At 39.4% G+C, this 23,295-nt stretch overlaps 1 protein-coding gene across 1 annotated transcript in view; it reads left to right on the plus strand.

Moving 5' to 3' along the window:
- The window catches only part of LOC148351653 (proline-rich membrane anchor 1), a 41,418-nt gene that overhangs the window by 12,341 nt on the left and 5,782 nt on the right, over positions 1 to 23,295 (plus strand). The window contains exon 3 of the mRNA XM_088354968.1: positions 8,862 to 8,994. Coding sequence (XP_088211094.1) covers positions 8,862 to 8,994 — 133 coding nt within the window. The remainder of the gene's footprint in view (positions 1 to 8,861; positions 8,995 to 23,295) is intronic.

A 23,295-nucleotide genomic window follows, 5' to 3' on the forward strand; every position in this document is an offset into this window, starting at 1 on the left:
TACATTCTTATGCTTTTGTTCTGCAGTTGTTGTTTCTTTTAATTTTTATTTTGTATTTCTTGTTATTATAGTGTATAGAGGGGGGGGGGGGGTCCCACACTGTTAGGGTGTGGTTCAAAGGCTGATAATCCTGAGGCTATCTGCTGCCATCACTATCAGTGTGAATAAGCCTTCCTCTGGTCCCTTTCTCTACATGGTTAGTCCGTGCCTTGCCATAGTCATATTTTATTTCTTTTACTATTTATTTTGTTTTCATTGTATTTTGTGTGTCTGTGTATGAGGTTTTTGGGGTTCTTGGATGGGGATAAAGGAGGGGATTTTATTGTTTCATTGTACACTGTACGCTGTTTTTATACCGCACTTTTCAGGCAATTCACATTTGATTTGATTTTGATTTAAATAGCGGTAAAAGTTTTGCACATGTTCCTTTACTTCGTTAGACACTGTGTAATATTTATATAACTAGATGTGGCTGTGTTGTGTCGTGCAACAGAAAACGAGTACTAAAATGCACAAGGAATAACACAAACTAGAGAGACTCAAAGTGACCAAACTACATCCTTTTACTTTCCATTTTTTTGCCCGGGTTTTTACAAGGTTTTTGGTTTTCTGGGGTACCCGTTGCAGCAAATTGGCGGGAAATAATGCTGTCTCCCTCTAGGTGAGCCTCATGTTATATCAAAAAAACAAATATCTCGACCGATGAGGATTTAAACAGAAAAATAATCCCGATATGATGTGAAAATTTATGATATTTCATCTATTTTTGCTTATCATTCAAATCTGTATTTTTTTTTTTATTAAAAAAAAGTATCTTTACACTAAATAATATTGTTTAAAGTGGTCCTTCAGATTTGATGAAATCACATCCGAAAATAAATGACATACTGTATCAAAACTCCCTTCCAATTTTTCTACACATACATGCAGAAATCCACATGTTATCTTTCTTTTCGTGTTTTTTTTTTTTATTCGATTATTTTCATCAATTTGGTTTTAAAACATTTGTAATAAAAGCAAAATTATATACTAGGTAATTTGATATTTAATTTTGTATTTTTACTGTATTGAATTTTTTGAGTATATTTGTAGCATTTTTGTAGTAGGATTTTTGTGGTATTTCTGACTTCCATTGTAGGATTTTTGTACTATTACTGTAGTAGGATTTTCTTTCAGTATTTCCGAGGTACGATTTTAGTTGTAGGATATTTTGTAGCATTTTTGTAGAAGGATTGTTTTTTCTGTAGTAGTATATATATACACACAAAAAGACAATATTGACAAAACTAGCATTAAAAACTTTTTTTTAATCAGTAGTACTTTTTTCATTATTTATCGTCAATTCGTTATTGTATTTTGACCATTTTTGTTCGACGGGTCCAATTAAAAAGCCTACCGAGCTGCATGTCATCTGTTGGCTTGTATTTGCCCACCCTGTTATACAGTTTCTTCATTGTTCTAAGCGGTGTTCTGATTGACTGTTCCGGGGAGACCCTGAGTCTTGCAGGGTTCAGTCTGGACAAAGGATTGGTGCAAAACTGGAATTTGGGGAATTTTCCAGTGACTTATGTTTCATTTTGTGATGTGCTCCAATAGTATATAAATGTGTGTCAGCTCTTTTATAAGTGCAGCTTTGTTCTTTTCTCACAAGTCCACTAGTACAGAATGTTCTGTTTTATTTGGTTTTATCGTAATAAAAACCTCAACGTCAATGCTTCACTCCAGCAGTTGTACTTGCAAACAAAAACAGAGAAGAAAAGTCTATCCCGCTTCACGAGCACGTGTTTAGCTAACTATAAAAGAAAGTCTTCTGTTTGTTTGGAAAAAAACGTTTTCTATTTTATAAACGTTTCCGAGTCATAATTAATAGTTCTTCACTTCTGCCCAAGTACAGAATGTGAGTCCTTGCATTACCTCCGTCTCTTTCCCAGCATTTCCTTTCGTGCAGAATCGAAGCATCCGTCCTCTGGAGTTTTTAAGCCTGCGCATGTGATGGAGCCGACAGGATGTTGACAGCCCAGCTAATTTATACCGGCTTTGACCTTGGGGAGTACCCAGCTGCCTTTGAGATCCAAAGCCCGCAGGGGCCAACGAGCTCGCTGTCTTTTTGCGAGGGTTACCCACGATTAAAACACAGATGAATTAATTGAATTAGTTTAATCGGATGAAGAGGAAAGGCTAATGAAGCTGCGTTGTTTTTGTTTTGAAGTTAAGCTGGCGGCGATCAGTGTTGGGTGCGTTACAGAGAAAAGTAAGTAGGCACAGTGACTTGTTACTTCATTGGAATTGTAACTCAGTTACCCCCCAGATTATTGACACCCACGTTACTGCCAAAGTCCAGTTATAAATTACCGTAAATACTCACATAGAAGCTAACCTCCTAAAAATGCTTAGAAATAGCCACATTTTAAACAAATAGGGCAGCACAGCCGCACAGTGGTTAGCGCATGTGTGGCACAGTTCTGAGGTCAAGGGATCAAACCTTCCTGTATGGAGTTTGCATGTTCTCCCCGTGCTTGTGTGAGTTTCCTCCCGGCACTCCGTTTTCCTCCCAAATTCCAAAAATATGCATGTCAGGTTAATTGGCCGGTCCAAATTGTCCCTAGGTGTGAATGAGCGAGCGAATTGTCTGTCCCTGTGTGCCCTGTGATTGGCTGGCAACCGGTTCAGGGTGTCCCCTGCCCACTGCCCGAAGATAACTGGGATGGACTCCAGCACCCCCGCAACCCTACTGAGGATAGGCGGTGCAGACAATGGATGGATGGATACACGAATAGAAAGAAACGTGTACACTAACTTATACAAGGAGTTGCTTTGTGATATCGTGAAAGTTTACAAACGAATACTTTGCCGAGACACACCGTATCCATTTTGCCTCTGGGCTTCAGACAGGGTTCCCGCAGATCCTTGAAAAGTCTTAGAATGCATTAGATTCATCATTCAGAATACATTATTCTGAAAACAAGGCCTTAATTGGCATTAAAAAGTCTTAAATCCAATTTTGATAAGTCTTAAAAATGTGAACACATCAATAAGATTTATATATTTATAATAAGAATGTTTAGTAACATTCACCAATTTACTTATGTGGCAACATCACGTGACCACAATAATGGAACTTTCAAAACGGCGATATGATTTCATTCAGGCCTTTCAGAGATGTTTACTTTGGATCATGGGAATGTGAAACTTTAATGAGAAGTGTCTGTGCTAAGTATAGTATTGTGTGCAAGACATATTTGTTTTTTGCTTTATTTATTTCAATTCGGATATTTTTTTGTCAACTTGGTCTTAAATTTGATTCCAAGAGCAAAGAAAAGGTCTTAAAACATCTTGAATTTAACCTGCCTTAAGCTTTAAGAACCCTGTCAAACCACTCAAGAATCTCTGTCTCTATTTCCTTATACTTTCCAAGGCATTTTTTTCTGCAGACATTGTGTCTTGCAAAAATCATTTCACAAATAATGAAATAAAAAACGCAGCACACTTTTACAGTAAGTTCTGTGCGTACGTTTGCCCCATTGGGAATTGGTTTGTTGTTCCTGTACAAGCCACGCCCACCTCCCCACATGCTTTCAACCATTGTCTACTGGTGACACACGACCAAATATACGCATATAAGCTAAACCCATGGTTTGAGTATTTTCTTGTAGTTGCAAATTTGTCTTCAAAGTAATATATGCTGGAGGGAGAATACCTTGTTCTTTTACAGAAAAGTCAATATTTGTAATTATCATTTTATTTTATCAGAAATTCTAAGTTGCTTTTCATTAAAGTTGCTTCGTATGAAAAAAGTTCAAAGTTTAAATAAGTTCAAAAAGCTCACTGTATAGTAAAAAAGAAATGTTATTATAATTTAATAGATTAATTGATTTTAGTTATTGGTACATTACTGCACCCTAGCAGACATTTCCTTACGCCTGCAAGAAGGCCTTCGTGTCACCAACTGGAAATATGATTGGCTGAACCAACAGTTTAATCGTCACTTCTTATGCATTTGGAGTGCCTGTAGATCTGCTTGTCAAAGCCTTTGAGCAGATTTTTGACCCTGACAACAAGCAAATGCTGAAATGCTTAGCTTTTTTTTAGCTTATTGCTCCAGCGAAGGTCGGGGGGTCCCGTCCCTGTGCGTCCCGTCCCTGTGCGTTGAGCCGACCAGATGAACCAGGTTTTAAATGTGATAGGTTAAATGCTTAAATATGAAAGTACACATCTGGAAGCAACATAACCAGGCAGGGAGTCCGCAAGAGTGTCGGCGAGTCCTTTTCCATGTTTTGAAGGCAAAACGTCGACTTTGGTGCCACAAACGTACCGGCTCAGGTAGCAAGGTGTTGGACAGCGGCGCTTCCTTCAGTTCTTCTTTGTCTACGTCCATTTTGCTCAAACTGGCCAAATTTTTTCCGACGGGCTGTAAAAAAGATGTTCCTCCTTTCTCTCTATCTCTCTTGTGCTCTGTTTTTCTCCCACTCTCTCCCTCTTCCTTTCTCACTCTCCATCTCTGAATCCCTTGATCTCTCTCTCTCTCTCATTTTTGCTTTTTTGTTCTGTCTCTCATCTATCTCTCTCTACCTCTGACTCTTTCTCTCTCTTTTTTGCTCTTTCTTTCTTTCTCTCAGTCTTTCTTGTGCTGTCTTTGTCTACCTCTGACTCTCTCTCTTGCTCTCTCCTTCTATTTTTTGCTTTCTGTCTAACTCTGACTATTACTTTCTCCTCTCCCTATCTCTCATTCTTTCTCTTTCTATAGCTATATCTTTCATTCTCTCTCCTTTCTCCCTTTTTTGTTTCAGTTTTTGTTCTGTGGTTTAGATGAAACAAGAGTGTTTGCGTGTCTGAGTATTCATGGACAAAATATAATTACATCACATCTTATAGATATTTGTAGGCAAGCAGAGAAAGCTTCACAGGCCCTGACAGCCCACTACTGATCCAAAGCCACTCATTGTCATTAGTGGCTCGAGGGTTTCATGTGACAATATGACTGATGCTGAATATTTTAGTAGTCGGAGAACATTTTTTTAATCGGCATTTAATAGTTATCAACGCGTTACAATACTTAGAAAAGTAATTGCGTTACAGGAAAAGGTTCAGAAGTAACGCGTTACTCCTAACACTGGCTGCGATGATTGAGTTGGGAACAGTAATTTGAGTTTTCGCTCCGATATCCACGTATAGGACGGACATATTTCAGCTGCTTCTCGCTAAGACCGGATATGATTTGTACACGGTGCCGTTAATGAACAGCATGCTGAAATACGGATGACAGGCGTTGCTGATGATGCAGCCATTGTGAGCTATTACCTTGACTCTTTAGAATCACTCACCCTGAGCGCTTTACATGGGGTTGGGGGGTATATGAGTACTTCATCATCAGCAGACAGTACTGAAAAGGTTTTCATTAATCTGCTCCGAAGATTTTTTTTGGGGGGGGCACACTCACCCGCTGTTTATGTTTCCCCTCCGACACAGCAGTTTGAACGAGGAGTCACAGACCCCCTTTCGTGATTGTCGTCAAGGTGACCGCACAAACGCTGCCGGGAGCGTCTGACTGCTAAGCTCAAGTGGGGCTGCGAATGCTCAGTTAGGAGAAAAAACGGAGTCGCTTTTGGCGGTTGATTTATATGGCAGCAGTTATGTTAAGGCTGCCTTTGGATTGGGTTATTGGGTCGAGGAATTGTTATGGTCCTGATGATGTCAGTTATTATGCGGTTGCTGTCTTCTTTGTGGTCGTTTTAACAGGCCTTGTATTTAGAGCCATACCTTTTTTAAAACCTTTATTTTGTTATTTCTTAGTTTCCATTAACTTAGCAAGATTCACTAAATGTCCCTTCTTCTTGGATCAATTTTTGAGGCAAGGAATATGCTGTCCTTTTGATATACTTCTGACACAACACCATGAAACATACTTTTTTTACCGGACTATAAGTAGTAGGTTTGTTGTGCCTGAGACCTATAAATAAAAGAAAAATGTTAGATAAATAAATATATAATAGAAATAGTTTTAAACCAGGTTGTACTATGTTCTGCAATGCATAAGCCCAAAAGAAGCTGACAAAAGCGAAATTTTCATCTACAGCGGAATATAAGCCTGACTTGTCTTCCCCCAAGTAAGAAATTTCCATTTCTACACTGAAAACTACTACCGCCAAAAAGCAAGGGTTATCGATTCTGAGAATTTGCGTTGTCTTTGGGACGCATCATTAAAGATAAATGCTATTATTTGGTGTACTATTGCGACTGCCATATTATGGTTTTCCACCTGCAACAATGTCATATCTAGCAAATTGTAAGTCATTTTGCTAATATCAAGTTATTTTTTCCAATGTTTGTATAAAATATTTTACATTTTGCTCAGTTTAAGAATATTTTCATAATTACATTGGCTCCCCCCACATTAGCATATTACCCTATTTTTATTACAGTGTGTATTTTCCGTAGCACTATTTAAATACTCCTTAGCAAAACGTAATACTGGGTATTTTTGTATTCCATGTCTTAATTTTATTATTTTATTTTTCAACACAAGGATACTGCTGGATGTGTGAATTTCCGTACAAGGATGAATAAAGTATCTACCTATCTATCTAAGCTAAATTATCTTATCTGGCACGTTTTGCGGAAACGTGGCTCACGTTTAGCATTCCGGACGCTAACGTGTAGCCACCCGGAGCCACCTGGAGAAATCCGGCTTCAACGTCGCTAAACAGAGACATGAAAGCCGGGGGGAATCGGAGAGGAGGCGGACTTGCTAACACGAGGTGGTGTATCCCTGGATTCTCACAAAGAAAAGATTTCCATCTGCCGCAGGAATGTCGAACTTTTGGACTGGCGTGACGTCATCCACTCCGCTACAAGCACCCTCGGGCATCATGTTAATCTGTTAATAAACAACGGGGTAGACTGCTGGAAGTGTGAATTTCCCTACGGGGATGAATAAAGTATATATCTATCTATCTATCTATCTATCTACATGTTAGATGATTTGTGCATGTTAGGAAACATTTTCTTGTTACATTAGAAAAAAAACATACTTTAGTTGACTGTGTATTATGTATCGCCTCCCATTGGTAAAAAAAAACCAATGTATTATTTGCCCTCATGTAGGTTTTAGATAATAGGATGGTGTCATAACAGTCTGTAGTTTGCAATACTCTTTGATCTGTGCAGTCCTTTGAGACTCTTTGTGATTAAGGGCTATACAAATAAACATTACTTGACTTGACTTGACCTTACTCATTAAAAAAACAACATTGATTTAAAAAATAAGCACGAGTAAATGAAATGTGATACTTTTTTTTTTAATACAGTACTCTTATGTCGAGAAAGGTGCATTTGTTTGACAGAAGATGAGACTCATCTAGGGGGAGCTGACATGATTGCCATCTTGCTGCTATGGGTGTACCCAAAAAGCCAATGAATTCTGAGGGGGAAATGAAAAGAAAAATGTTGCTGTATTTTGTCTGTATTTTTCATTGTGCTTTTTAGCACTTGTTTTTGGTTGCAATTCAGCAACAACTAGAGATCTAGAGAGCAAAAATATCAACCATCTGCTAGAAAAAGAAAAATATCCCCAATGTAATCATCAATTTCCTTAATGAGCATAATGTTTTACTGATGTGGTAAGAACTTGTTTTTCATACAGGTGTGCACTATACATTAGAACGGGGGTCTCCAACATAGTGTCCGCAGGCACCAGGGTGTCACCTGAGGACAGCTGATGTGTCCGCGGACCTGTTCTCAAAAAGCTCACCAGTGCTGGGTCATTGTGATTTTCTAGTAAAATATTTTTTTAGTGGTTGACTGAGTCTATTTAACCCTACTTCTAATATTTAAACTGGTCGTATGGAGATACATGTTGGCTTGGAGAGAGATGGGCTCCACCAGGCTGTACTTGCCCAAGACACACCGCTGGAAATAGTGCCCCTCACAACCCCAGTGGTTAAGGGATTCAATCAACTAACCAACCAACCAACCAACCAACCAACCAACCAACCAAACAACCAACCAACCAACCAACCAACTTACCAACCAACCGACTAACTGACCGACCAACCAACCAACCAACCAACCAACCAACCAACCAACCAACCAACCAACCAATCAACCAACCAACAAACAAACCAACCAAGCATTTTAAACTAGGTGTCCTTTTGTGCTCATTAGTAACAAAAATAAGCCATCAGTCTGAAAAAGGTTGAAAATCCCTGGTGAAGAATTTGTTACATTTTACAAGATAGTATACAATTGCGTTAACCTAGATCAGTGCAGTATCTATCTTTTCCAGAGTTGGGCTACTGTAAAAACGCAAGAACCAGACTTTACAATAACCCTTAAAAACTTTTCCCTACTTTTACTAAGTTGTTGCCTTGTAAAATGTGCATATGCTTTAAAGACTCGACGTGCTGTTCTGTATCGTGAGAAAATGGGTCAAGTGGGGCCCATTTAGTGCATTTTAGCTCTTTTACAAGACTGTTAAAAAAAGGTGGAGATCTCATGAATGATTCACATTATGGAGACTCTCTTGAATTCTTGTTACGGCATAATTACCATTCGGCTCTTTCATCTCAGGCCGCAAGTTTTGCTATCAAAGTGTAATCATTAAGATTCATGGTTAGAAATAAAATACCGCCAACCTCCCAAAATGCTTTCCTTCAAAAGGATGGATAGATTTTTGCAAAGAAGCACTACAAGCTCAAAGTTGCTGATGCATACAATCTAATACAAGAGAGTGTATCTTCCTGCACACATTAGTTGCGGTGTAAGAGTGCTTCTGTAAGTGAAGCTAAATGATTTATGCCTGTCATGTACATGGATATGATTGAAAAACCTGCTTTTTTTCTTGACACGATCCTTCTTTCTTCCAGTGCCAGGGCACGTAGTGCCATCAATGAGACCCTGGTGGACAGACATGGACTTAATAGTGCTGGGAACAGTGGGTTGTGCGTCGGCGCTCTTCCTTCTTTCGGCAATCATCATTTGCTACAAGGCCATCAAGAGGTCGGTAGTCAATTCCCTTCAAATCGCTGTCTTGTTTTGCAGTTCAGTCGTGCATGGACCTTTGTGAATGTTAAAACCTTTATAAATGAGAAAGTGGGGGATGGTAGATTGGGGATATATATTTACACTGCAGATTGTTCCAAACAAATTTTGGGGCATTGAATCAAACTTTGGACTCAGTCTTGTGGAGTGTCAAACCCTACATATCAGTGACGTGCGTTGAAGTTCGTGTTTGGTAAGGTGCAGTCAGATATTCAAAAAAATTAACCTACATTTTGTCAGGATCAGAACGGAAACAATTGTGTTACGTTTCTCACAAGTTTTATTAAAGGAAAGAGGAAGAGCTGCACCCACGATCCGGCGTTCGCTAGGCGCGGAAAGCAAGTCGCTTTCGTACTCAGTTTGTGATCCGAACACGGAAGTGGCTTCTCCGTAGCGAGCGATGGCGGTGTCAAGGATGGAAAAACAGGTCAGCAAAAACGTGGTCGGTGTCAGAAACGGGTCAGGAGTTCAGCCGTGGTCAGAATCAAAACGTGTCATAGCCGGAGACAGACGGGAGCAAAAATAGGACAGGTGGGAGTCAGGGTCGAAAAAGCTTGCCTAGTGTTAATTGAGGTTCGCAGACGAACTGACAAAAGGGGACAGATATGAGTGGGTTTAAATAGGGACAGGGAGCCAATCAGAGTCTGAGGCAGTTGGTGCCAAAGGAGCGTGCACAGGTGATTCACATCATTAATCACGACACATTTATTTGTCGTTTAATGGACTGAGCACGAAAGCAATAGATAAACTGTAGAGAAAAATGTTGTCTTATCTTAACTTATAAAAGAAGTCTATGCGCTGCACCTTTTGAATGAAAGTAGTTAGATAGGTAAACCTCCATTGAAAAAAAGTACTTGTAACGAGAAAAACAATATTGCTGTTAGCTTGCTAATACTATCACTAATTCTATTGTTTGGGGCTGAGGTGTGCGTTGAATCAAAAGCTTTGGTCTCACTATCGTCCCTTGTCATGAAGCAAGAGAATTGCGTGCCTCACACTGCAACTGAAGACTCTCAGCACAGTAATACTTTACACACTAATTGTATTAAGGATATTCACTTTAAAGTATGAAAATTCTAAAACAATATTGTCAGGATAAATGGGCAAAAATATTTACAAAGTAGGGCAGCATGGCGGCGCAGTGGTTAGCGCATGTGCGGCACAGTTCATGTCATGGGAACCTCCTGCGTGGGCTCAAATCTAGCTCCAGACTTCCTCTGCGGAGTTTGTATGTTCTCCCCGTGCTTGTGTGGGTTTCCTCCGGGCACTCTGGTTTCCTCCCACATTCCAAAAACATGCATTTCAGGTGAATTGGCCGGTCCAAGTTGTCCCTAGGTGTGAATGAGCGAGTGAGTTGTCTGTCCCCGTGTGCCCTGTGATTGGCTGGCAACCAGTTCAGGGTGTCCCCTGCCCACTGCCCAGAGATGGCTGGGATTGGCTCCAGCCCCCCGCGACCCTAATAAGGATAAGCGGTACAGCTGATGAGATGAGATGAGATGAGATTTACAAAGTAATGCTTTGAGACTGGCCTGGTTATAATATAGTGTGCAATGACAGTGCAATAAAAAGTAGTGCAATTACATTTATCAGCAACAAAAAAAACGTTCTCAAATTAGTCATAAGATATATGTTTTCAAAGTTTTGTGCTCTTGTTTAGGGTGGTGATGGCCCCATCGACGACAATAGTAATTGTTGGATCTTAAAATTATAATGATGAAAGCTAAAATAAGTACTTTCTTATTGAAGTCAATGGCTCTATAATTACAGTATACTACATCCGCTATGCTACAGGGTTTATTCTATGCAGAAGAACATTACATGTGCTGGGTACCTCTCTCCTCAAAGGTTAAATCCCAGAATCAGTCTTAAATGTCCCAGAGGGAGAGTGGCGATTTCCAAACACATTGCCCGTCGATGTGACACTACACCATCCACTGTTGCTTTTCATTTGCATAAGTGCATGAGCTGGGAAGCAAAGCCAAGAGAATCCCCACGTGGTTGCTGGTGAGACAGAAAATGTTTCCCCATTTGGCTTATTAGAGCAAAGGCTGCGTGAAGTTTTGGCCCGCGGCAATACCCAGACCCACTTCTGTGCGCCGCCGAGTGTCACACATGCACTCCGAATTAAACGTTAATGTCTGCAGACATTTAATAAAGACACACACAGGCGACCTATCGTCCATAAACGTCTCCGCTTATTTACAGACTTGTGTGAGACTAACTCCAGATGTGTGTGCAAAATCACAGAGATGTTTTATTTGTCCGTGATGATGTTTTATTGAACTATATTAAGCCTCCCTCAGCACAAATCCATTCTTTCTATCTGAAAACAACAAATAGGCAAAGTCAGGCGGGGGAAGTAATGGGCGGTTGGCTCTGGAATTCATTATGGCAATTTTCCAGCCGAACCCCACCCCTTGTATCGCCGCGGGGCATTTATTCATTTATTTGTTTCTTATTGCAGCGACGGCAGGAAAGTGTTGTAGGGATACGAGCGCCGTCCTCAAACCTGAGTCATTATTTATAAATTAATTTGTGCATTCAGTTGCAGGCCACATCTTTTATACATGCAAGCGGGTCGTGTCCTGAAGGCCCGTGAGCTGCAGACTGCATGCAGACTCCAGTACCTTTCCACTTAAGAAGCAGGTCCGGTCGGAGCTCATTATGCATTCATTTGTCAGCGAAGAGCAATTGGAGGATAAATAGGCTTCCTTTAGCATTCGTCACGGCTGCTCTAATCATTTAGAAGGCAAGGGAGGCTAAATGATGATGAAACGGATTGATAGGATCTTCTGTCACAAGGACGGCCAAGGGAGCCATTGAGTGATGATTATTTGCTGTATGAAGGAAATCTGTTAAAACCAAATGTACTGTAAAACTAGAATGAAAAAGAGACATTGAATTTAATGGAATTAAATTGTCTTTATTGTCATTGATATCAACATTGTGAAACATTGTATGCAACCAGAAATGGCACTCCAGGGTAAACATGTAATAAAGAAAAAGGCCCAGGTTATAATAATAGTGCAATGTTTGGGAATGAAAAAGAATAGTGCATCATAATAAGAGTGCAATCAAAAGAAGTGCAATATCATTAAGTGTGAACGTCCCTCCATCCATTCATTATCTGCACCGCTTACCCTCAGTAGGGTCGCAGGGTGCTGGAGCCCATTCCAGCTATCTTCAGGCAGTGGGCAGGGGACATCCTGAACTGGTTGCCAGCCAGTCACAGGGCATACGTAAACATACAACTCCCTCGCTCATTCACACCTAGGGACAATTTGGACCGACCAATTAACCTGACTTGCATGTTTTTGGAATGTGGGAAGAAACCGGAGTGCTCGGAGGAAACCCAGGCAAGCACGGGGAGAACATGCAAACTCCACACAGGAAGGTTCGATCTCATGAACTCAGAACTGTGCCGCACATGCGCTAACCACTGCGCTGCCGTGCTGCCTAAGAAGGACCAAAAGAAAATTTAAGTCTCTGGTTATATATTTAAACAGTTTTGCGCAATAACATTTTGCAGCAATGAAAAAGAAAAAAACAAAATAGGTAATATATGTTTTCACAGTTTTGTGTGCTTGTTTAGGGTGGTGGTGGCCCTGGGGTAGAAGATGTCTCTAAGCCTATTTGTCCTTGTTTTGAGGGACCACTGACAAAAATTATTTCCTGTTTATGTTTGTAAAGAGAAAAACAAAATTTGTACATATATAAGTCACACCTAAATATAAGTTCCATTATTATTATTGATGGTACACAGAAAGCGTAAATAACTTTGCTTTCTGTTTTTTAAGGCTTTGTAGACTTTTGTTTGCGTAGCAAGAGTATCTCCTGGTGCTTGATTTGATTGTGAAGTTCCATTTGTAACAGATGTGTTTTTTTAAAGGGACACTGTTTAATAACCAGGTGACGCTGTATTCTGGAGTGCAACCGAAAACTTGTGCTACAAAGCACAAAGAATAATACAAACTTGGAGACTCAAAATAACCAAATTGCACGATTTTAATTACATATAACCTATAAAGTACGCAGGTATAAGGTTTTGGGGTCTTTGATAGATAGATAGATAGATAGATAGATAGATAGATAGATAGATAGATAGATAGATAGATAGATAGATAGATAGATAGATAGATAGATAGATAGATAGATAGATAGATAGATAGATAGATAGATAGATAGATAGATAGATAGATAGATAGATAGATAGATAGATAGATAGATAGATAGATAGATAGATAGATAGATAGATAGATAGATAGATAGATAGATAGATAGATAGATACTTTATTCATCCCCGAAGGGAAATTCACATTTCCAGCAGCATCCCTGAGCTGAGAACAGTACAATAATAAAGCCAAAAGAATGCAATATACAAATACCCAGTGTGACGTGCAAATGCCCACTGTAGCGTGTTATATAGAGTAACTAAATAGTGCTACACAGAATGCATATTGCAGTAAGATTCGGTAATATCCAATGTAGGTGGTGTGGTTTAATGTGGGCCTTTACTCTGCCGGGTGGAGTTAAAGAGCCTCATGGCATGAGGAAGAAAAGATCTCTTCAGACATTGGGTACCTGTAGCGGCAAAAAGGCAGACAATTATGTCAGCTTCCCCTAAGTCAGGGGGTCAGTAACAACGTTGAATAATACACAATGTCCCTTTATTGAAATTCTCAAACATTCTTTTGTCGGGCAATCAGAAGACAGCAGTACTCATTAGCCCCTTTTCCACCAAGTAGTCCATAAACATTCTCAAAGTCCAAATATGCGAGTTCCACTTTTTGCATGTCCTCTGTGTCTTGTAGTTCCAAATAAATTATTCAAATCAGTTGAATGATGTAAGAGGTTGTGCAAAAAGAAGACTCAGTACTCCTAATTTGCTGGTACACTTTTTTTTAACCAGGATTGTATCGCTCCTTCAGCAAAAACTACATGCACAACCTCATCCTTTCTCATTATTGTTCAACTCCAGTGCAAAAAAAACTTCCTTTAGACAATACAGATAGTAAGCTTTTTGGGAGTAAATCTCTAGGTCACATCTATCAAAGGTTATGATTGATTAAATGCAAACCAAATCAAGTCAAGTCACATTTATTTATACAGCCCTTAATCACAAAAATGTCTCAAAGGACTGCACAGGATTACAATTACACAATTACCTGATCTTAAACCAACATGCGGGCAAGAAACAACTCAAAACCTCAGCGTGAGGAAAAAGAGAAACCTTGAAAAGTGGCCTCACAAGTGGTAATACCCCTTCCAGGATGACCAGGGTGAAGTAGAATGCTCCCTTCGGCTGCTACAAGCAGTGTTGCGTTTGTATATCGTGGTGAGTTGGTTCAGGTGTAAAACTGCATCTACTCAACGGTTAAAATAAACCAGTTAGAACATTTGATACCTAACATGGAAACATTTTTCTGGCGTAATTTTCTTAGTAAGGGGGTAATCTAACTAATTACTTTTTCCGCCGCTGTTACAGTTACTGTTAGTCAAAAGCGATGTGTTACTTTGTCTAGTAGAAGTCACCGTAGATAAGGAAGACATTCTCAGTCAGCCTTTTGGCATATTTATTCACCAACACCACGCAAACGTGAACATGGATCTCATTCAACCTAACACGGTGGCCATCTATAATAACACAAAACAATTTTTGTGTGATGACGTCACACAACGTCCCACCGTAATATCATGGGTAAAAGGGCTATTACATTTACAAAATTTAACATCTCATTTGTGGAAATAAGTGTAGTATTCTTTCTCAGTGATTTTTGCGTTTTTAAACACTAATTATTCCAAAACTCTGGAATAAAGGGAGAGAGAGGGGGAGGATAGTGACAGAGGGAGAGAGGAGAGTGAGTGAAAGAGTTAGAGAGAGGGATTGGCTAGTCCCTTTACATTTTTTTTACTGTTGACTTCTTTTGTAAACAAAATATTTGAAGTGCAGTTGCAGATTTCTACTTGACCAGTTGTCTCAGGTCATGAGAGTTTGATTTTTTTAATTTTACACGACAGTGTTGAACGCACTTTGTATTGTTGAACTGTTTACTTTTATTGTGTGAAAATGCTTAAAAGTACAGTAGCATGTGTCTACTTGAGCAGTTGTCCGACGAGAGATTGTGATTTATTTTAAACAGCTGAATTCAATTTATATTGTTTTACGATTGACTTTTGTTGTGAACAAATTACTTGAAGTACAGTAGGCTATGTGTACTTGACCAATTGTCTCAGGTTGTGATAGTTAGATTTAATTTTTTAAACTTACTTTATATTATTTACTGCTAATTGTTATCTTATGATAATGTAAATTTTTATTGCACGCACTTCAAGTGTAGAATAAATGTGTTGCTGCCTAGGTGCAATAAATATTACAAGGCTCTATAACACAACTACCTGTCCGATTTTATCTATTCAACAAACTCAATACTGCGCAGAAGATTTCAAATTCTTTGACATACAACAACATTTTTCAAAGTAACGGAAAAAGTTACTTTACCTGTCAAATAGTTACTTTTACCATAGAGTAACTCCGTTACTAACTCTGTTACTTTTTGGATGAAGTAGTGAGTAACTATAACGAATTACTTTTTAAAGAAACATGCCAAACATCGCTAATGTAGGCTAAATGATAACGCATAATCCTGGAAAAACAAAGCTGAAAATTTGGTGTTGACATTCTTTTATTGAGCTGGTCCACTTGAGAACAGAAAGTCTGGATTGGACCCCAGAGCCAAACTAAGTTTGACATCCCAGTGCAACTGAAAATGGAGTGTTAAAAAGCACAAGGAAGAATACAAACTCAAAGTGACCAAACCCATCTCTTGTTTTTTTTTAACCACTTGGAGTCACTTAATAATTATAAATAGTACACTCTGCCCATTAGGGTGGTCCTTAATGGGGGTCGAAATTTTTTTTTTTTAAATATTGGGCTCTGACCCCCCGCATATGTTCTTATATCGATAAAAACACACTGTGTGCAATTTTGAACAATTTGGATAATATTTAGAGGTAGCTCAACGACTTTGAAATTTCCCAAAATGGTAAAATTTTGGCAATTTTCGAGAAAAAACGGAAATCTTAATCCTATGTGTACGGCGTTTTAGAACATCCAATTTCAGTCCATTGCTTATAATTGTAACACAAGAAAAGTTACAAGTAACTTTGTACACTAGGTCTGATATAATGTGCGAAAAATCCTTATTTTTCAAACCAAAATTTCAGAGGCCTTGAGCGACCTCTAAATATCCTTTGATTTTGATGAAACTTTGCCTAATTACGTTTTGTATATATTGGAACATATTCAAGGGGTCAGAGCATGAAATTTTAAAAGTCGAAAAATAAGGACCACCCTACTGCCCATTTTAACAAACAGACAGAAATAATTTCAATGCATTCTACCTAAACCATGTCGAAATGTACCGATAGCAAAAGCTAAAACGTCTTGAGTTAAAAACAACACTGTGTTATGCGTCAATATCGACAAAAGGCTGTCGGAGAGAAGTGAACCGCGACGTTTTATGTATAGTCCTGGCAGGCTCTCTGTGCCCCAGGCTTACCCTAATAAAATCATCAAGACAGGGGCCGGCAATGCAGACAGCCGAGGAGCCCAAGCCACAGCCCTCCTGGCCTTTCTCTTATTTTTTTTATTATATCGGCCTGCCACTCAAGTGTCAACGCTGGACGAAAAAAAACAGTTTTCGATTCTGTTGCAGGCACGAGCAGTGTAGGACACGTTATTGAAAAAAAGAAAATTAGTTACAGTTACTAGTTACTTCATTTAAAAAGGAATTGTGCTACCTTCCAGATTACTGACACCCAAAAGTATCATTTTGATCTGAAAGTAACAATTTAGTTACAAATTACTGTATGTACTCACATTGAAGCCGACCCTCTAAAACTATTTAAAAATAGAAACATAACTAAAGAGATGAAAAGAAAACTGCTCCACAAACCTATTGAAGCATGAATCCTTCATATTTTTTGGCTCGTGCAATCTTGAACAGTTGAGACACTCCATATCAATTTTGTCTTAAAACATTTAAATGTTTCTTTCCTAATTCCTGGTTTTCTGCAAAAATAATTGTACAAATAAAAAGACCAAAATTAAGCACTCTTTTACCTAATGTTCTGTGCTGACGTCTGCTTCGTTGATATCATTCCTGTAAAAGCCACGGCCACTCCCCACTCGCACAACTAAATATGTATGCGCATATAAACTGACCCAATGAATTCAGTATGTTATAGTCAAAAGTATACGGTAGGAAAAATATCAGAATATCCCATGTTAGGTTTTACAGGTATGCCTAGAAAATGACGCCAACACTGCTCCCTAGAGGCTTCACTTTTCATTTCCTCCCTTGTGATTAACAGCAGCTATGATTAGATTGTATGGCATACAGTGTATGGTATTGTCCTATGCAGCATTATCAACTCTTACAAGTCGCACCCTAAAGGACAGGTGCATGCTACACCTTTACAGGGCACTCTGAAATAAGTATTAGTGCAAAGATTAAGTATAAACTATGGAAATTTATTTTCGGCCTTGCAAATACTTAAGGTAGCCAGTGGTAAAACTTAATGGGAAGAACTTTTTGCAACTGAAAATGTAAGCTACATATTACCATAATTTTACCCAACATTTATATGGGGAGAGATATTATTTATTATTATTTATATATATTTACACACTTATTGTTCAGAGCTGCAAGTATTTTCGCTATTGACTCAAAATCTAAAACTCATATGTCATGTAAATTGCAGATATATTTGTGGATCTGCAAAATACATGATTTACATTGGATTTTTTTCTTGTAATGGTACAGGAGAAATAGAAAAATTGGCTTTGAAAGTCCTTAGAAAGTGCTTGAATTTGGCCATTAAAAATGTGTATGAACCCTGAGTTGAATTTAAAAAATGTTATCAATAACAGGTTAGAGTACTTGTTACCAGAGGTTGGTAGTCGCACGGGAGGTAGACCGCGAGGTCGCAGGTTTGATTCCCGGGTTGAATGTCAAAGTGTTCTTGGGGAAGACACTGAACCTCAAATGCCCAATAATAAGGTAGTTGCCTTGCATGGCTGACGCTGCCATTGGTGCGTGAGTGCGTGTGAATTGGTAAACGTGAAGCACATTGTAAAGCGCTTTGGGAGCTTTCCAGTCACTTTAAAAACACTTTATAAATGCAGACCACTTACATTTACATTACACCGAAGACATTACTTAATTAAGTATGTGCATTCCTCCTTGGCTAGTTTTCTTCTCCCAAGCCCCGCCCATTTTAAAGGAGCCACACAGGTAGCAAAGTGGCGTGTGTGTCTGTGCGTGTGTGTGTGATCGGCCATCGACTCCAAAGGTAAAAAGAGAAAAATATTTGCACTGAAATCAAACTTAAACTGTATTAATATGAATAATGTGATATTGTTCACTTGATCTTTTCAAGAGGTTGCTATTTTTTTTCATTTTTTTAATGAACACATGCTGAGTTTTATTTCATTACTTTCGTTGCACTGATAAGGGGCACATCACGCACCATTGTTGTTGTTTTTTCCAATTCTTTAGAAAAAATGACATCATAAATTGGATTTCTTAATTGCATTTCTTTAATGTTATCAAAACAATTAAACATTCCGTAATTCCGCACCACCAGAACGTACGTGCCCAAGACGCACCATGGGGAATGGTGCCCCTACGACACTAGTGGTTAAGGGATCCAACCACCCAGCCAACCAACTAACCAACCAAGTGAATTCTCCATAAGATGTGCTGAATCCATTTTGATAGTAGGCCAATTCGTTATAACGATTATATGAGGCTTTTATTTTATTTTTTGAGGCTCATGACAAATTGTTTTTTGGTCTAATATGGCTTTCTCTACATTTTTGGTGGCCGAACCCTGGGCTTTCTTGTTGTACTGCCTGCAGAGCTTGTTAAAAAAGTACTGGGGCTTTAAATGGGCTATTATACATTTATACTATATTTTATTGTTTATTAAAGTACTTGAATTTACCTTGACTATTTTAATAAATTTTAGATTAAATGTAATTTGTTGTTGATTGGATGGACTTTAATGATTTGATGGTCAGATTGAATGGTTGTTTAAAAAAAATCAATGAATAAGATGTTGCGGCGGTTACTCAGTACTTGAGTTTTCTCACCAAGTACTTTTTTACTTCTACTCGAGTCATCATTTGGATGACAATCTTTTACTTCTACTTGAGTCATATTATTCTGAAGTAACAGTACTTTTACTCGAGTAAAATTGTTGGCAACTCTACCCAACTCTGCTCATTACCGAGAAAAGTAATAGCGTTCGTTTGTAACGCATTACTTTCAACTCTGTCGGTAAAGCCGGGCGGAAAAAACAGTTTGCGAGCACGACAAAAAGATAAGACACATGTCGAATCGCCGGCAAAAGACTGCGGAGCCGTTTTCCCTCCCGGCTGTCTGCCAACCCAGAAAGCCAAAATAAACAAAGCTCAGCCCGACGTGCTAATGGAGCGAGATGCTTTTCCTAATCACTTAGCGCTGCGGGAGGCTTGTCTAAAAGCGGATATTACTCCGCAGCTGCTCCCGGACGATTCAAGGCCGACGCAAGAAAAGTCTTAAATGTTAAGCTCCGTCGATTCAACTGTAATATTTCATCAGTTGGCCTTTCCGTTTCTAAATGTAACAAGCCGTGATTGATAGCGGCAAACACTGGATGCTACTCTCGTTTCCAGATGGTGATCGTAAACAGCGAGTTTCCCATGTCCTCATTTGGCGATGGCCCCTAGCTCCAACTTCAAACGGGACTGTGTGCTGCGATTGCACAGCTTTCCTATGAAATATTCATCCTACATGTGAAGTGATGTGTTGCCACCTGCCACATGTCAACAGCCTGGCATCCATTATTGAAGGCGAGTGTACAAGTCCACCCAAGACCCCAGAATGCGCTGCCCTGTCCGGTGGGCTACAACTACACCACATGTGTCAAGCTCGTGGCCCGCAAGCCAAACGTGGCCTGTCATATCAGTTTATGTGGCCCGCCAGAGTTTATAAGTCAAGTCATGTTTGATGATTTGTATAGCCCTTAATCACAAGATGTCTCAAAGGACTGCACCAGCTTACAATTACACCATCCCCTTATCTAAAACCAACATGCGGGTAAGGAAAAACTCAAAACCTCAAGCGAGAGAAAAATAAAAAACCTTGAAAAGGGGCCTCACAAGTGGTAATCCCCCTTCCAGGATGACCAGGGTGCAATAGATTTATAATTGGGTGACTGTACACAAAACATAGTGAACATCAATAAAATAAAACAATAGGTAATATCCTCAATTTTTTCCAGAAAGATTATGACAACAATGACGCCTCAAGCCTGTAAATTAGTCCAAAGCCTACATAACAGTAATGACGCAGCTTTCTATATCTGCTGGCTGGTCGATACAGGCATTGACATGCTTCAGGTCCAGATGTTGGTCCGCTGACCCATTTCAAATCGTCCCTCGTATCACCTCCAACCAGGCAGTCTGAAAAAGACAGAAAAAGAAAAGCATGAGGTGGGCATCAATTATAAGCTATTGAATCAAAGTGGGTCTTAAATATAGATTTAAAAACTTCCACTTAGGTTGCAGAGCTTATCTCCATAGGCAGAGCATTCCACAGTCTCAGGACCCAGATGGAGAATGCTCTTGAGCCTGCAGATTTCTTCTCGGCTCTTGGAGTCACAAGTAGACCGGCCGGCATTTACCGAGTGGAGGCTCCGTGCAGGAACATAAGGGGAAATCAACGCGGAGAGATAAGAGGGTGCAAGTCCATGCAAAAATTTGTATGTTAGAACCTTTAAAGTCATCCTAAGCGGAATCTGACCTCTGCATCTGATTGAGATAGCATCAGCGAATCTTCGCAATATTACGGGGGTGGAAGAAAGCTATTCACATGTAACTGAAACGAAAGATTAGGATCAAATATAACACCTAGATTTTTGACCGAGTCACTGTTTGTGATATTACATTTGTAGAGGTTCAGAGCAGTGTTTGAAACTAATTATGACAATGAGCTGCACCAACAATAAACATTTATTTTAATTTAATGCACAAAAAATTGATTGGCATCCATCTTTGTATCACAGCAAGGCAGGCTTCCAAATTTCTACAACCTAACTGACCAGTTGTCTCCAGTGACAGATACAGTTGAGTGTCATCTGCATAGCAATGGACACTAATATTATACTTGCGGATATCACCAAGCGGAAGTATATAGATACTAATAAGAAGGGGGCCAAGTACAGAGCCCTGTGGAAGACCACAGGTGCCACAGGTGACATCTAAATTATTAGTGGTCAGATTGCCGTAGTAAACTCATTGCGTCCTGTCTGACAGGTAGTACCTAGACCACAAGAGTATAGTTCCTGAAATACCGTATTTACCGATACCGAAGATACTGAATGTTGACTGGACAGATTCAAAGAGATTATTTTCAGACATGAAGTCGTTCAGCTGCTGTGGAATGACCTGTTTATGAAATTTTGACACTGGCCAATAACTATATTGGCTTTTCGGGTCATGGTTAGGTTGCTTATGCATGGGTTTAATGACAGCAGACTTGAAGGCTACCGGAACAATAACCAAGGATAGCGATATAATGATATTTAAAACTGAAGGTCCTAAGATCCCAAACAGATCTTTCACAAGTAAAGCCGGAAACGGGTCAAGCAGGCAAGTAGTTCGTTTTGCCCTACTGACAATCTGTGTAAGACTATTAAGGGACAAATCTCCCCAAACTGGAAAACAATTTGTAACACCCTTCAACATGAACTTGACCCCAGAACTTTACAACCTTCTGATGCTGATTGTACTTGGTACAAAACTTCGATACAGCTGACTATGAACAGCCCACATCTTTGGCAACCATACGAGTAAAGTTACCTTCTTCAAGAAATCTGACGATCCTGTCTTTGGTCTCAAAAGACAGCTCTCGTTTTGGAGCCATGATTCTTGCCAATCTACTTAGTCCAGGAGCCCTTCAAGGTGTGACAACTGCACTGTTTTTAACTTCTGAATAATGAGCAGATGTAATCTCAGTCATGTGTCCAATTAAGGAAAGGAAATTGACTAGGTGTGTCCTTATTTTCTACTCAAAATGCACTAAATCCATATTTTTTTCCTCAAAATTGAGTGATTCCATATTCATTTCCCAATGTTTTTTCTTAATTTCTTTTTGTGTTTCTGAATGCCAATATGTTGCACTTTGGATTGACTTTACGATTGTTTCATGTTTGCGATCTGAGTTTTTTCTACAGAATAAAATGTCTGAGTGAGGGCTTGCCCAAGCCTGGTGATTCCATATTTTTTGGTGGGGTTGTACGTACATTTAACGAGAAGTGGCTGTCCGACCAATGTTTTTCGCTATGACTAAAAGCTTTGTCAGGTAATGTATTAAGGGCATGACGTATTTTCTGCATGAAATACTGTTTTTTTTTCATTCACAAGCGCCCATGAAACATGTTTTGGGCTGTTGGGCTTTTCCTGGGGTCTTGCAGGGACACAGCAAGCGACATCTGTCTCCAAGGAAGCACACATCATGACTCATTTTTTGTTTACAATCTAGCCATTCGTCCGAAATGCTCCGCCTACGGCAACCTGAAATGCTTTTTAGTGAAGTGTTCATGTTTATTGGCTTCAGTTTTTTTGTCTATATGCAAACAAGTTTAGATGATAAAAATAATGGCATTTTCTTTTACAATTTAAATGCTAAATAACTGGGTTATTGGTTTTCATTAGATTAATTTTTCTGTAATGAATTTTCATTTTTCTATTTTGAATTTCTTGACTCCCTCATCTCACTTGGCCACATGTACCCTTTTGTCTCATAAGTTTGGTTTTATTAATTCATGTTTTTGGTTCAGAGTGGCACAGCAGCTGGGTGGTGCAGAGGTTCAGGGTTCAATTCCGGCTACAGCAGCCTCCCCGTACGGAGTTTGCATGTTCTCCCCGTGCTTGCATGGGATCTCTCCAGGCACTTGAGTTTCTTCCCACATTCCAAAAAACATGCATGGCAGGTTAATTGGCGTTTCCAAACTGTCCCTAGGTATGAAAGAGCATGTGAGGGGTTGTCTATGTCTGTTTGCCCTGCGACTGTCTGGCAACCAGTTCAGAGTGTCCCCTACCCACTGCCAGAAGATGGCTTGGATGGGCTCCAGCACTTCCGTGACCCTACTGAAGATAGGTGGAACGGAAAAGGGATGGATCATTCGGAGTAAAAATGCTATTGTTTTGTT

This window comes from Urocampus carinirostris, chromosome 15, assembly GCF_059441175.1.
Source record: "Urocampus carinirostris isolate Australia breed hairy pipefish chromosome 15, RoL_Ucar_1.0, whole genome shotgun sequence".
NCBI lineage: Eukaryota > Metazoa > Chordata > Actinopteri > Syngnathiformes > Syngnathidae > Urocampus > Urocampus carinirostris.